The following is a 15,522-nucleotide window of genomic DNA, read 5'->3' as shown; positions in this document are numbered from 1 at the left end:
TATGGTATTCCTTATGAAAATGTCAGCTGTTTACCGGTAATATTCTGCAGACACATTTTGCATATTTATCCAGAAATATTAGTATCAACATAAAATTCTCTTTACTAACTCAAGGAAAAAAAGCAGCTAAAAAAGTACCTTGTAGGATTTGAACCTGGTACCACTGCATGGCAGGTCACCATGCTTACCACTTTACCAAGAAATTGACAACATAGTGAAAACATCATCAATGTTCTGATAATCCACTCCAGTCAATTATCAGAAAAAATGTTCTTGGAGAATCCACTAATTCACTAGCTAGTATAAAATAAACATAGGCACATTAAGCTGGCAACTTACCCAGGCATGGGTTGATGAAACTGATGTAAGGGAGGAGGCCAGTTGTAGCGTCCTTCAAGCGTGCGAGTGTCAAGTGGCAGGGGTGGATTTATGGGATATGGTACATGGTAGTAAGGTACATTTAAACCTGGAAAAAAGTTTTCTTAAATAATATTGCAAAGGATAAATGTTCCGAAAAATAACTCTTTATCATCAATAAATTTTTAAAAATTGGCAAATACAATAAATATGACTTTTCTGCCCTAATATCACCTGTTTCTGGATGGAAGATTCCATATTGGACTTCAATATTATGCAAATTAGCATTTTCTATATATATTACATATACCTGCTTATAAGATGAGTCCACCTACAAAACTGCACAAACCAAAATCTGCTAAAGCATGGTTCACCTGTCAGATTTGGATCTGTTCAGTTTCTTAAGAGTAATCAGTAGAATGATTACAGACCCTGATCTTCCAGCACATTATGTGATGCCAGATCAAGGTCTAATTTGTTTGCAGTTCAGATCAACTTATAACCAAGTATATATGGTACTTGACAAAATATGAAGAATGAAAACTCCACAAACAGGATTCAGAACAACACATCATCGACAAGTGGCATCATTCATTGAACAATAAATCATGGAGACGAGTCCACGTTTGTGTCACTTGCATATAAAGACAGGCATACCAGATTCATAGATTCATGCATACCTCCTAATGGGTGAAACTCAACCAGAATGTTAGCAGTAACCAGTGTCCACTTATGGTACAACATGTTTTTGTTGAGTTGTGAAACAGAACCATGATGTGAACAAACTGTGTGTATGTGTGTGTGTATTATATTGTATGTATGTATTTTATTGTATGTATGTATGTATGTATGTATGTATGTATGTATGTATAAATGCACATATGTACACACACACACATACAATCAAATACATACAGACATACATATACATATGAAGTATACTAACATTGCCACATGTGACATTCCAGTTTTGATGCTTAAAGGACATTTGCTACTCTGGGAAAATTTCAGGCTGACTCTAAAGGAAACCTGGATCCACTAACAATACATAGTCTCCACCTAAATGCGAGCTCATCACTAATGAGGACTGCCACAAACATAATCCATGCAATGATCAACTCAGGCTAAATATGCTTGTGGTACTGTAGATATAAGGATAGAATTAAAGGCAAAACAATTACTTTGAGGACTGATATGGTGATATGTTCTGCATATTTTAATATATGAAAAAGGAATTTGCAAGACAAAAATGAAGTTCATGAAAATTCCTCTGATTTGAAATAAAATCTCCTTACCAAATTTGCAAATCTCTTGATCTGTTCCAATCTGTTCTCTCAAATGTAAGTGCCTCTGTGCATACATGCATATATATATATATATATATATATATATATATATATATATATATATATATATATATATATATATATATATATATATATATATATACACACTCTAAAACAAGTGAGAAAATAAAGCTTTTTGCAACACTTATCATATCCAAGTCAGAAAATAATATTGTTTCTAACATAACCCTTACCATAGGGTGTCTCCACGAGACCATTCCTGGGGTCAAATATGGGAGGAGGTATGCCAAAGTAAGAGGGAAATCCTCGGTCTACATGAGGAGGGGGAAGAGGGGTTGGCCCAACACCTCGATCAACAGTTTCAACTTGTGTCTCACGCGTCTTGGTGGAGGTAGTGGTTGGTTCCTCCTCAATACGACTGGCTTGGTTGCCTGATGGGCGATTTCTGGAGGATGCAGACCTATGGCGGCTTTTCTGCTGGCCCTCTTCTGAAAAAAATGAAATAAAGTCGAGTTTATATATTGTTCATTAGAATATGGTAAGACATAGGATGCCCATTAGAATATGGCAAGACATAGGCTGTCCATTAGAATATGGCAAGACATAGGCTGTCCATTAGAATATATCATGACATAGGCTGTTCATTACAATATGGCAAGACATAGATAGGTTGTCCATTAGAATATGGCATGAAAGAGATAGGCTGTCCATTAAAATATGGCAAGACATAGGTTGTCCATTAGAATATGGCAAGACATAGGCTGTCCATTAGAATATGGTAAGACTTAGGCTGTCTATTAAATTATAACAAGACTTAGATAGTCTGTACATCTCTAATGGCAGCAGTCCAATCCTCAACATTAAGATTGTGGCTTAAGTTTTGTGTGAAAGGTTTCACAAACAGGATGGTTAGGTGTGATGCTGTAACATCATAGTACTGCATATGTACAAGTGAAACAATGAAATATAGTATTCCATGGACATCATTTTTGTGGGAACATATTAAATCAGTTTTTACCTTTTAAATACTGTCAAAAGGGAAAAGGTGTTCTAGTATTTGTGGAACTTTTTATATCACAGATGGGATACAAAATAAGTTACTTACAATATTTTACTAGTGTTCAGTATTTACAAGCCATCTTGTTGTTCATATTTCAACATAATATTGTGATAATAAATTAAGATTTACCTATTTAGTTTCCATTATTAAAATGAGATTTATCCATGCAGTTTCCATTATTAACTTGAGATTTACCTATTTAGTTTCCATTATTAAATTAAGATTTAACTATGTAGTTTCCATTACTAAATTAAGATCTACCTATTCAGTTTCCATTACTATATTAAGATCTACCTATTTAGTTTACATTATTAAACTGAGATTTATCCATGCAGTTTCCATTATTAAATTGAGATCTACCTATGTAGTTTCCATTATTAAATTGAGATCTACCTATGCAGTTTCCATTATTAAATTGAGATTTACATATGTAGTTTCCATTATTAAATTAAGATTTACCTATGTAGTTTCCATTATTAAATTAAGAGTTAACTATGCAGTTTCCATTATTAAAATAAGATTTACCCATGTAGTTTCCATTATTAAATTAAGATCCACCTAAGCAGTTTACATTATTAAATTAAGAGTTAACTATGCAGTTTCCATTATCAAAATGAGATTTACCCATGTACACATAGTTTCCATTATTAAATTAAGATTTACCTAAGCAGTTTTCATGTGCAAAACTGAATATAATGTTTTCAAAGACATCTTTTTAAAAAAATTACTTCATGTCAATAGACAGAAGTTTTTCAATAGGCCAGTTTAAAATTTAAAAGACATAATATTTAAAATATCCAAGCTTTAAAAGTGTATGATCCAATTCTTGGAAACAGTGATTAATACATTATCATATTAGTTTCATGCATCTCAATGAAAATGATTGCAGGATTGTTAACAATCTAGTCCAGTGTCTGTTCCTTATACAGAATAAAATCACAGGCTAGGTAAATCAAAGTGTTTTTTGAAAAATGATAATAATTAATTGTTAACATTAATATTACTTATCTGTATTAATCATGTCATTTTTTGTATTATCTCTTCTATTGTCTAGTTATATACATTCAAGAAAATGCAACTGTGACTCCAAACAGGTTAGGCGCTGAGAGCAAAAAATACTAGATTCAGTGTGTTATTTTAAAGGGACTCAGAATGGTACCCAGGTACATGTACTTCCCTTAATATTTGTACTGTCAGGTACATGTACTCCCCTTACTAAATTTTACTATGTACATGCACTCCCCTTACCATTTGTAATCCCTGGTTCATGCACTCCCCTTACTATTTGTACTTCCATGTACATGCACTCCCCTACTATTTGTACTCCCATGTACATGTGTGTGTTTGTGTGTGTGTGTCTGTCTGTCTGTCTGTGTCTGTGTGTGTGTGTGTGTGTGTGTGTGTGTGTGTGTGATTTGAATTTTTAACAAAGATCTAACAATTTTTCAGTCATATTGCTACAATGTCTGCAATGTGTCTATAGTGATGTCTAGCATTGGGACATGCTGCAGACATAGCATGATGTCCCACCCAGTCACATTATCCTGACACCAGGTTGGCCAGTCCTAACATTAACCTCTAAATGCTGAGGGCTCAGTAAGGTAGCTGTCAGTTTTTGGCATGACTCGGCCAGGGTTCAAACTGACTACCTCCAACATCCGAGGCAGATTCTCTAACCATTAGGCCACCAGAATGGTACCCAGGTACATGTACTTCCCTTAGTATTTGTACTCCTATGTACATGTACTCCCCTTACAATCTGTTCTCCTATGTACATGTACTCCCCTTACTATTTGTACTCCCAGCTATAAGTACTCCCACTACTATTTTCGCTCCAATGTATATGTACTCCCCTATACTATTTGTACTCCCAGATACATGTGCTCCCCTTACTATTTGTACTCCCATTTACATATATTCCTGTTACCATTTGCACTCCCAGGTACATGTACTCCCCTTACTATTTGTACTCCAATGTATATGTACTCCCCTATACTATTTGTACTACCAGATACATGTGCTCCCCTTACTATTTGTACTCCCATTTACATATATTCCTGTTACCATTTGCACTCCCAGGTACATGTACTCCCCTTACTATTTGTACTCCCAGATACGTGTGCTCCCCTTACTAGTTGTCCTCCTAGGTACATGTGCTCCCCTTACTATTTGTACTCCCCTTACTATTTTCACTCCAATGTAGGTGTACTCCCCCTGTACTCTTTGTACTCCAAGGTACATGTACTCCCATTACTATTTGTACTCCCAGGTACATGTACTCCTCTTATTATTTGTACTCCCAGGTATATGTACTCCCCTTACTATTTTCACTCTAATGTAATGTACTCCCCTGTACTATTTGTACTCCCAGATATATGTTCCCCTTACTATTTGCACTCCCAGGTACATGTACACCCATTACTATTTGTACTCCCAGGTACATGTACTCCCTTTACTATTTGCACTTCCAGGTATATGTATTCCCCTTACTATTTGCACTCCAATGTATATGTACTCCCCTGTACTATTTGTACTCCCAGATATATGTGCTCCCCTTACTATTCGTACTCCCATGTACATGTACTCCTGCATTCACTTTTAAGTCAGATCCAACTTCAAACCTAACTGGCCCAGATCTGATCTCAAATGATGTGACATCAGATCTAGACCTAAATTGATAGTTTGGAGTAACCACTAGAACAAACAACTCAGACTCTATTATACTGACCCAGTATGATATGGAAGGTTAGGATCTGTGTTGTTAGCAGTCAGACTCGACTTATAAGTGAGTATATATGGTACTTTGTAACAATAGTCTATTCTCATTCTCTTCCTCATAGTGGAGAGTACTGTAATCCAATTTTGTATATGCCATCAATCAATACAAATCATTTTTCCTTTTAAAACTTTACAAGTTTGTACATGAGAATAAACTGAAACTTGTAATCAGTCATTATTCCCTTTACTTACTTGTATCCAAAAACAAACTTCATAAAAGTATACCCAGACTTTCAGATAATACATTATATATTTCAGGATTTGTATCAGTGCCACATTAATAACCATAAATGACTGTTGTCAAGTAGGTTTCATTTGATGTTAATTAAGTTACAGCGGAATTTAAATACCATACATACCTGCATACAAGTCACAAACCAACTGCAAACTGCATAGACCTATTAATATCTGCTATATCAAAATGCACCAGCAGATCTATGCAGCCTGTTAGAAGTAATCAATAAAACAAACAATGCAGATCCTGATACAGATCTGGGTCTATGCAGCCTGTTAGAAGTAATCAATAAAACAAACAATGCAGATCTGATTACATGCAGCCTGTTAGGAATAATCAATAAAACAAACAATGCAGATCTGGGTCTATGCAGCCTTTTAGGAGTAATCAATAAAACAAACAATGCAGATCTGGATCCATGCAGCCTGTTAGGTGTGTGTGTGAGTGATTTGGATTTTTAATGTAGCTTTAACAATTTTTCAGTCATATCGCTATGATGTCTGCAGTGTGACAGTTTATAGTGATGTCTAGCACTGGGGCATCATGCCGCAGACATGTAGCATGATGTCCCACCAAGTCACATTATCCTGACACCAGGCCAACCAGTCCTAACATTAACCTCTTAATGCTGAGTGCCTGGCAAGGCAGCTGTTAGTACCATTTTTGTAAGTCTTTGGTATGACTCGGCCGGGGATCAACCCCATGACCTCCTGCATCTGAGGGGCAGCCTGTTAGGAGTAATCAATAGAACAAACAATGCATATCTGGGTCAATGCAGCCTGTTAAGAGTAATCAATAGAACAATGCAGATCTGGGTATATGCAGCCTGTTAGGAGTAATCAATAGAACATACAATGCAGATCTGGGTCTATGCAGCTTGTCAGAAATAATCAATAGAACAAACAATGCAGAACTGGGTCTATGCAGCCTGTTAGATGTAATCAATAAAACAAACAATGCAGATCTGATAATATGCAGCCTGTTAGGAGTAATTAATAGAACAATGCAGATCTGGGTCTATGCAGCCTGTTAGGAGTAATCAATAGAACAAACAATGCAGATCCTGATCTGCTGGTGTATTAAGTGACAGTAGATCAGGATCTATGTTGCTTGCAGTTGGACCAATCTCACAAGCAAATATATGTGGTATTTCAACAGTTCAAAATGGAGAAAGAGCACAAGGTATGACTCCTATTTAAAAAATGTTGACTCAAATTATAAAACTATATTAATCAAAAGAAACACATATGCAACATAAGCAGAGTATATTTCACAACAAGATCTGAAATGATTCTGCAATGAATACCCATAAATAACCCTTTCTTGTAAAAAAATTTGGTCATTTATCACATAAACATAGCTAAATAACTACTTTGTATGCAAATGTTAACATAAAATTTAAAAATGATGCATTTGTTATAAATATCAAACTTTTATCAAAATAGTTATGATTACTTCTGGGTTTAACAAAAAGGAAATAAATCGTACATCAGAAAGTTTCACAGATTTAATATGATGCGGGTTTTTATTCAACAAAGCAGTTTAGAAGATGTTAAGTCCCTTTGTATTACAAAGGTCTTACAAATTATCTGGCTAACGGCAATCCATCATAATAATAGCTAGTGTTGGCATTAATGTGAGACTCTACCTGTAATGGGTATGTTAAACTATTACGACATTTTTACTATGATGAGGGCTATAAGTCATTTATTTAAGTATAATTCATCAGTAATGTATACAGGAGTTTATTCACAAAATATTCTTTATGAAATAGCAACATTTTATCTCAAAGGAATGCTTCTTTCATGTGAAATTTATAGAAAGTCAGTTGATTTATTCCTTTCTAGTGGGAGCCTCCAACACAAACAAAAGATCGAATTATAACTTTCTTAAAACAAATAATTATAAATTTCATATGAAATGAGCACAAATACAAGGTTCTATTTATTACAAGATTGAATAATTTTATGGAATCTTTTTTAAATTTTCTAGAGAGTGTAGTAAAATATAAATTAAGCAAAGGTGATGTGGCCAAATGACCCAGTATCTAGACACAATGCTGTAGGACTCCTGCTAAATTTTTAAGATCAAGTTAAAAAAAAGTCAACTGAATGTATGAATGTCACACATTATATTTTCAATCACTACCTTTTACCTATATTTAGAAAATTCCCCTCTTTTTTAAAATGCAGTTGTGAATTCCACTCCAGCCCAAATTTGAAGTTCTGGAACAGACCCTGACACACATTTTTCTTTGCATCTGTATGGCATTATTATCTTATATATTAAGTATTGAAATATCAGTTATTCCATGTGTCTAATACCCAAAATAAGCCCACAAGAAAAATTAAACTGAATTCTTAATTAAGTGTCTACTAAAGAATGTCACTGTACTAAGCATGTAAAATTCTCCTCGTTTATACTTCATTTAATGCTTACATAGCCAGTGTGCCAAATCTTGCCAAATAAAAAACTTTTTTTTAATTTTAAAAAGCAATTAAGCAACAATTAAATTTTATTACTGAAATATATAATCCCCAACCTATAAATAATCATTCAATACTGTTTATGTAAATTAAAATATGGTGAAAATTGATATAAATTATCCACAAATGAACATTATGTCATGTTATAATCTGAAACAAGTAATTACCACAAAAAAAGTGTCTGGAAAAGTTTATCATATCAGTTAAAACAAATTAATGTTAAATGTCGCCAATGTCAATTTACCTTCAGAAGTTGTCAATTCCTCAGGCTGGAACACATTAATTATCAATTCTATTCAATTTTTGGCCTTTAAATTACTTGAAGAATAGAACCAGTCAGGGTGATAGACAATATGTAAAGATTTTAGAACAGGTAGACCTTTTCAGGGCAAAGATCAATTTTGACACCTATCTACCCCCTAGAATATTACAGTATATGCCAGCACAAGTACAACTATTTCCTTTTGGAGAAAAAAAATATATTAGATTCTTTTCAAAGATTTTAGACTTAATTTTCACAAATGTAATGTTTTAACTTCTGCTTTCAAAATACTTCAGTTATGCATTATTTGCAAACAGAATTGTCCAATCTCCTTGGAAAATACAAATTTTAGAGGGCAAGTTCCTAAATTCTCCATACACAGGTAATTTTGGTGTGGAGATTACTGATTCCCTAAAGGTATGGAGATTACTGATTCCCTAAAGAAAAACTTTTTTGTGAATTTCTTGTCCAAATGTAAACAGGTGAAATACTCTATTCCTAAATATGTGGGTGGGGTTTGATTGGAATGCAAAATGGTGGGTGGACTACTTTCTTACATACTAGGTACTGATTACTGCATATTATACATTAAATTCAATTATTTTCATCTTTACATGCAATGACAAATTTTATGCAATTAATTAGCAGTGCATTATACATGGAAAGACACAAATATGGTGTACAAAAGGTCTGTCTGGTGTGTAACCTTTTTTTAGCATATGTTATGCACCTGTCAAACACTTTGTGACCTTCTGTAAATCTAATACCTTATGCATTCTAACTTCACCTGATGCTTGCATGTCCAATGTAACTCAACACCTGTTTTTACAAATGGACGACAATCCTGCCATTGAAACGTACATTCCCACATGTCAATCAAAGTATCTTTGAAAACATAAAAAAGAAAATGTGTGTTAGAGAACAGTGGCTGATATTCTCAAATAAAATATTTTCAGCAGCAAAGAAATGTGTTCACACAAAACAAATGCCCCACCTACCCCTCCAGTCAGGAAAATAAAAGCAAAACTGATTAACAATTATGTAATTAATGGATGAAAGAATGTATGGGTGGACAAATATATTTATACATGCAGTATGGCAGTTTATAGTGATGTCTAGCACTGAGGCATCACGCCACAGACATGTGGCATCATGTCCCATTCAGTCACATTATCCTGATACCAAGCTAACCAGTCCTAACATTAACCTCATTGAAACAAAACATCAGTGAAACATGACCATCATGGGGACCTGTCAAATCCTATAGAAAATAAGTAGATATCAGTTTTAATCAGATTGCTGATAGTTTGCACTGTCAGAAATGTGTGCAAATTTAAACTTATCCAGCATTAAAGCTTTCGATACATACACAAGCAGAAGTAAGAGAAAATCACAGTCTTTTAAAATCGTTTATTATAAGTGAATCAATGATTTTAGCAAACTAACAACATACAGTTCTATAGAATCACTAACTTCAGCAAACTAACAGCATAAAGTTCCAAAGTTTTGCTGACTTCATCAAACTAATAACATCAATTTCTAGTGAATCACTGACTTCAGCAAACTAGCAACATAGCATTCTATTGGATCACTAACTTCAGCAAACTAACAACATACAGTTCTATAGAATCACTGACTTCAGCAAACTAACAGCATAAAGTTCCAAAGTTTTGTTGACTTCATCAAACTAACAACATCAAATTCTAGTGGATCACTAACTTCAGCAAACTAACAACATAGCATTCTATTGGATCACTAACTTCAGCAAACTAACAACATAGCATTCTAGTGGATCACTAACTTCAGCAAACTAACAACATAGCATTCTATTGGATCACTAACTTCAGCAAACTAACAACATAGCATTCTAGTGGATCACTAACTTCAGCAAACTAACATAGCATTCTAGTGGATCACTAACTTCAGCAAACTAACAACATACAAATTCTAATGAGATTGCTGATTTCTTTAAATTAGCAGCATAAAACTCTAGCAAAGCATCATTGTACAAAGAAGGAAGTTTTAGTGGCACTGATTTTACACCACTTTCACACAATATATGCTGACATGCCATATTTTGTAAACACAGCTGACATGAACACTGACTACTTTATTGAAACTCAAGATTATCAAAATAAATATAACATAATTATCTTGACAATGAGGGATGTACAAGTAATATTAAAGACCATGCATGGGTCTATTTATAAAGTTAAAAATTTTGAGGGAAATTCCCCTCTCTGTTCTGAAAAATGAGGGGAAAGTTTACAAAATATGAGGGAGATTCAACAAAGTCACACAAAAAAGGCACGGCTGGCAAATATATTTGCATATTTAGTTGATTTTTGACAAACTTTGCAGAATTGTGTGTGAATTATGTAACTGCATGTGCAAGAATAGGCCTGCCAACAACATTTGCAGTATTTCTTAAAAACAATATCCAATGTCCCACTAATGACTCATTATCATACTACTGTGCAAATGAATGGTGGTTTCTAACACCTAACCCAGGATTTGAAACAACCCATCTGGATACAGACACCATGCAATAATAACTGCAGACTGCATCAGGTTCCAACTGACATAAGATCAGAAGCCATGATGTGAATCTGTTATAATTAAATTTGTATTATTAGATAGTGCATTATTGTTGGGGTTCCCATGTATATACATATATATATAGTGTATTAACATACATACATACATACATACATATATATATATATATATATATATATATATATATATATATATATATATATATATATATATATATATATATATATATATATATATATATATATATATATATATATATATAAGCATTGTCATTTATTATGTTATTAGGCTATACACTTTACTCCAGTTGAACCTGCAATAAAATAGCCTCCTTCCTCCTTGTGTTGTTGTGCTGTAAAACACCAACCAAACCAAACTTTTCTTTACATGAACAAAATTCTACCAAACATGAGCTCATTATTTATGCTTGTTAAGACAGTGTGGTTCAACTACAAGCTAAATACAAGACGAACATTAATCCTACAATCTACAAGCATTAATCCAACAATCTATTGTAGATTGTAATTAAAGACAACTCATTTAGTGCTAATTAGATATGCCTTATTACCGCTTTTTGTTGTCAACTTTATTTATAACACTGTAGAAAATTTGTGAAATGTGTCATCCAGGAAAACTATAACTATATACTTTAAGCTCATTTCTTCTCACTTAATAATTGGAATGAATTCCTGTTGGATGGTGTAGTTTAAATTATCTATTGATCTTAAAGAAAACCATATTGCCGAGTCAACTTCACTCAACTCATTATCACTATGTGCTATACATATGTGTATGAAGCAACGCCTTAGTTCCATGCTCTGTGACATGAACATCATTCACAATATACCAATGTGGGTGGTATTAAAGAAAAGGAAAAAGACGTAATTCTACAATGACACAATAAAAAAGGAAGGATTTCTACTTGGAACAAAATAATACAGCAGAAAAACATAATTTTTTAAAACCAGATTACTTTTAGGACAAACATTATCCATTTCAGAGCCAGAGTTTGTATCCAAATTGTACATTCTTTTACCATCAAATCCAGAGCAGACCAGTCTGAACTGCACAAAGACAGTGTCCTTAACTGTCTGTCCCATACAATGCCCAGTCTAAGATGTCTGCCTCATATAAGGTCTGACTTTAACTGTTTATTCCATTCATGGCCCATTCAAGGCCCATTCTTAACTATCTGTCCCATTCAAGGCCTGGCTCTCACTTTCTGTCCTATTCAAAGTCCAGCTTGAACACTCCCATTCAAGTCCAAGCTTTCACTGTCTGTCCCATTCAAGGCCTGGCTTTCACTTTCTGTCCCTTTCAAAGTCCAGCTTTAACTGTCCTATTCAAGTCTAAGTATTAACTATCTGTACCATTCATGGCTAATTACAGTGAACTACAGTACAGTTATGAGACTACATTATATGCAGTCTTTCCAGCAACTCGTTGTGTGGAAGCAGAGATAACCAAGGGCCAAACTCTTCAAAGCAACGAACGGAAAAAGGAGGAAATAGGAATATTTTATTTTAAAAACGGCTGGAAACTGATGTAAATTCACCACAAAAAATAAACCCTGACTTGACTTACTTTTGTAAACTTGAACAAAATTATGCTGCTACTTGCATATTAGCTGTCTCTTTAATTCAGATTGGTTCCATGTCCTTATCACCCAACTTCACATCCCACATATGGTATCTGAACTTGCTTCATTATGACCAGTCAAACAATGTGTAAACAATTTTTGAAAAACCTGAAACTAAGAAGGACAGTTGGACCATTTTGGAAAAAAGAAGCAGAAGGTAGGATGAATGGGAGAAACTAGGGCCACTGGAAAGATTGTATGAATACAGTGCATCATAACCATACTGTAGTCTTTCATCACTGTCATTATCTTATTTTAAGAAATTTCATATAGTTCATCATTTCAGTTACACTACTCGTTGTTGCTAAGGAGACGATGCTATTTCCAGAACTGTACCTAGTGAACATAGCATCAGATATCTGGTAAAATTCTGTGGCTGTCATTATGACATTCTGTTGATAGATACTGAAGAACACTCATGGGCAAACTGGAATGGTTCTCTCATCACAAAAGAAAGGAAACATTTTCCACAGAACTCCATTTATTTCATTTTGAGATGGGGTTGAGGTAGTTCCACCACCCATACAGGGACTCTGCAGGTCATCCTGAAACCATTTCAACTCATTACCCTTCTTAGCAGTTCTTTGTTCTCCTATTTCTAAATGAAACATTGTTGTGTGGATAGGTCATATGGTGGGGGGCTTATTGTTGGCGATTATTATCTATGTAGCTTATCACACTGTGATTCTTCTTTGTATAGCCCTATTCATAAATATGAGCCATGAATGTGACTTGCCTTATAAGTGAAGTAAGCTGATACTAAGGTATATTCTAACTAAGTGTGTCATAACATAAATAGAGCATTCAACTGTTAAACCACATCTGAATCACTAAAATCTAAAATCAATTGATATAAATTGTCTGGCATTAAAAGATAATGTAACCCATGTAATTAGCTCTGTCAACATAATTTGCCTATTGTTTGAAATTCTTTCATTCTGTGTAAGCTTCTTATGTCTCTGAAAGTTTAGGGATACAGTACATGTTAATTGTATGCAATGATGGTCGATAATGGTCTCCAGCCTACAGCCCATCCTGTAAACTCAGAGATGTATTGACCAATATAGCCAATCCTGCAGTCTCAGTAATGTAATAAACTACAGTCCACTCTGCAGGCTCAGGGAGGTAGGTATTTGACTACAGCCCATCTGAAGGCTCAGGGATGTAATCAACTACAGCCAATCCTGCAGGTTCAGGAATGTAATATAACTTTGGTGCAACCTATTACATGTTGTAAGATGTAACTGGAGGCAGAAACAGCAGTGGCTATGTTGTTTGCATATCAGATTCACAACTGAAGAGTGCACGTTTAAAATCTACCATTGGATTAGCACAAGTCATCAACCAAGTGAATCCTTGTCAAGACACTTCATTCCAATTACCTCAGCTCTAAATACCCTGCTTGTGTTGCTGTACCATAAAACAAGCATATATTACTTCCTGAATGGTAACATACTCATGCACTGAGATGCAAGATTACATCATTAATCACCCATTATCAAACCTATCCAAGATCTTGATGATATAAACCAACATTTCAAGTTTAATCAAAATCAAATAAGACCTCTTTTTCCCATTTGATATCAAGCTCAGCTAATCAGAGGCAATATCACAAAATTAGTATGCAAGGTTTTTCCTTATTATCAAATTTATCTGATATCTAGATGATATAAACATATATTCCAAGTTTAATCAAATTCAGATCAGCAGTGTGACCTCATGATTGGTAACAGGTTTAGCCAATCAGGTGCAAGATCACCTCATTAATTTGCATAGATCTTTCTCATTACCAAATATATCAAAGATTTTAATGGGATAAACTCATATTCCAAGTTTCACTGAAATTGGATTAAAAAAATATGGGCTCCAGAGTGGTAACAATCAATTTTCCTTCTTGTTTTAACCTTTATTTTTTATTCCTTACTTATTAAATGGTCATTTAATTTTCACATACACTTTGTTATTAAAGAGTTTATTTCATTAAAATATTAATTCATTTTTCATTTTATTTTATTTTTTTCCTTTATGCCTTTATCCCCTACTTTCTCATCAATTTTCAAGAAAACAAATTTAAACCTGGATAGAATAAATTACCTCCCCCTGGGCCAGCTGCCAGGGCTTATATGACTGGAGCAGACAGTTATCAGCCTGTTATTGCCCATTAGGTGCCAGCTTATATGCCCTAACATAAACAATGTATATCTAGAGTATACAAGAGATATATTAAGAATAGCTGGGAAATTTCATTGAGTGAGAGAAGCTAAGGAATCTAGACTATCACATGAGCACAAGTCTGCATGTCTATAGTTACTAAAATCTCAAGCAAGGACTGGTTGCAAGAGGTAATATACTGGAATATAATTATATTCAGGGCTATACAAGTTAGAGGGATGGGGGGAGTTTCTCTTACCCAGGATTATTTCCTGCAGCAGTATGTGCTCATCCTGTATTCATAACCAAAGTGTGTGCATGTAGGTCTTGCTAAAGCAATATTTTATTTCCAAAGTTTATATACATATTTTAAAAGATATGCATTTATATATGCACATTATTTATTTCATGGCCAGGAATCAAACCTGATGTGCCTGTGTAAAATCCAGAAATCCTAAATGCTCCATATTCAAAAATGGATACACAATAAAATTCATTCTTTGATCACCACTGAATGTATAAACTCAAAAATGTTTAAAATGAAAGGCATATGCACTTAGTTGTTAGCATCAAATGGTCTCAAAAGTTTGGAATTCATGTACCCTTTAAGGATTTTAAACCCATAATATAGGGGCCCCAAGAGGCTAAAGTGCTCACCTAAACCAATCACTGTCATTTAACTTTTTCT

General features: G+C 34.2%; 1 protein-coding gene across 1 annotated transcript in view; it reads right to left on the bottom strand.

Annotated features, from left to right (window-relative positions):
* LOC149791850 (transcription activator GLI3-like) overlaps window positions 1-15,522 on the bottom strand; it is a 213,162-nt gene that overhangs the window by 73,733 nt on the left and 123,907 nt on the right. The window contains exons 3-4 of the mRNA XM_089970358.1: window positions 1,898-2,152; window positions 340-466 (exon numbers count right to left, since the gene is read on the bottom strand). Of these exons, the coding sequence (XP_089826484.1) occupies window positions 340-466; window positions 1,898-2,152 (382 nt within the window). The remainder of the gene's footprint in view (window positions 1-339; window positions 467-1,897; window positions 2,153-15,522) is intronic.

This window comes from Sinohyriopsis cumingii, chromosome 9 (assembly GCF_028554795.1).
Source record: "Sinohyriopsis cumingii isolate HCF-2022 chromosome 9, ASM2855479v2, whole genome shotgun sequence".
In the NCBI taxonomy this organism is placed as follows: Eukaryota; Metazoa; Mollusca; class Bivalvia; order Unionida; family Unionidae; genus Sinohyriopsis; species Sinohyriopsis cumingii.
The sequence above is the reverse complement of the archived record's forward strand: the minus strand, read 5'-3'. Positions and strand labels throughout refer to the sequence as shown.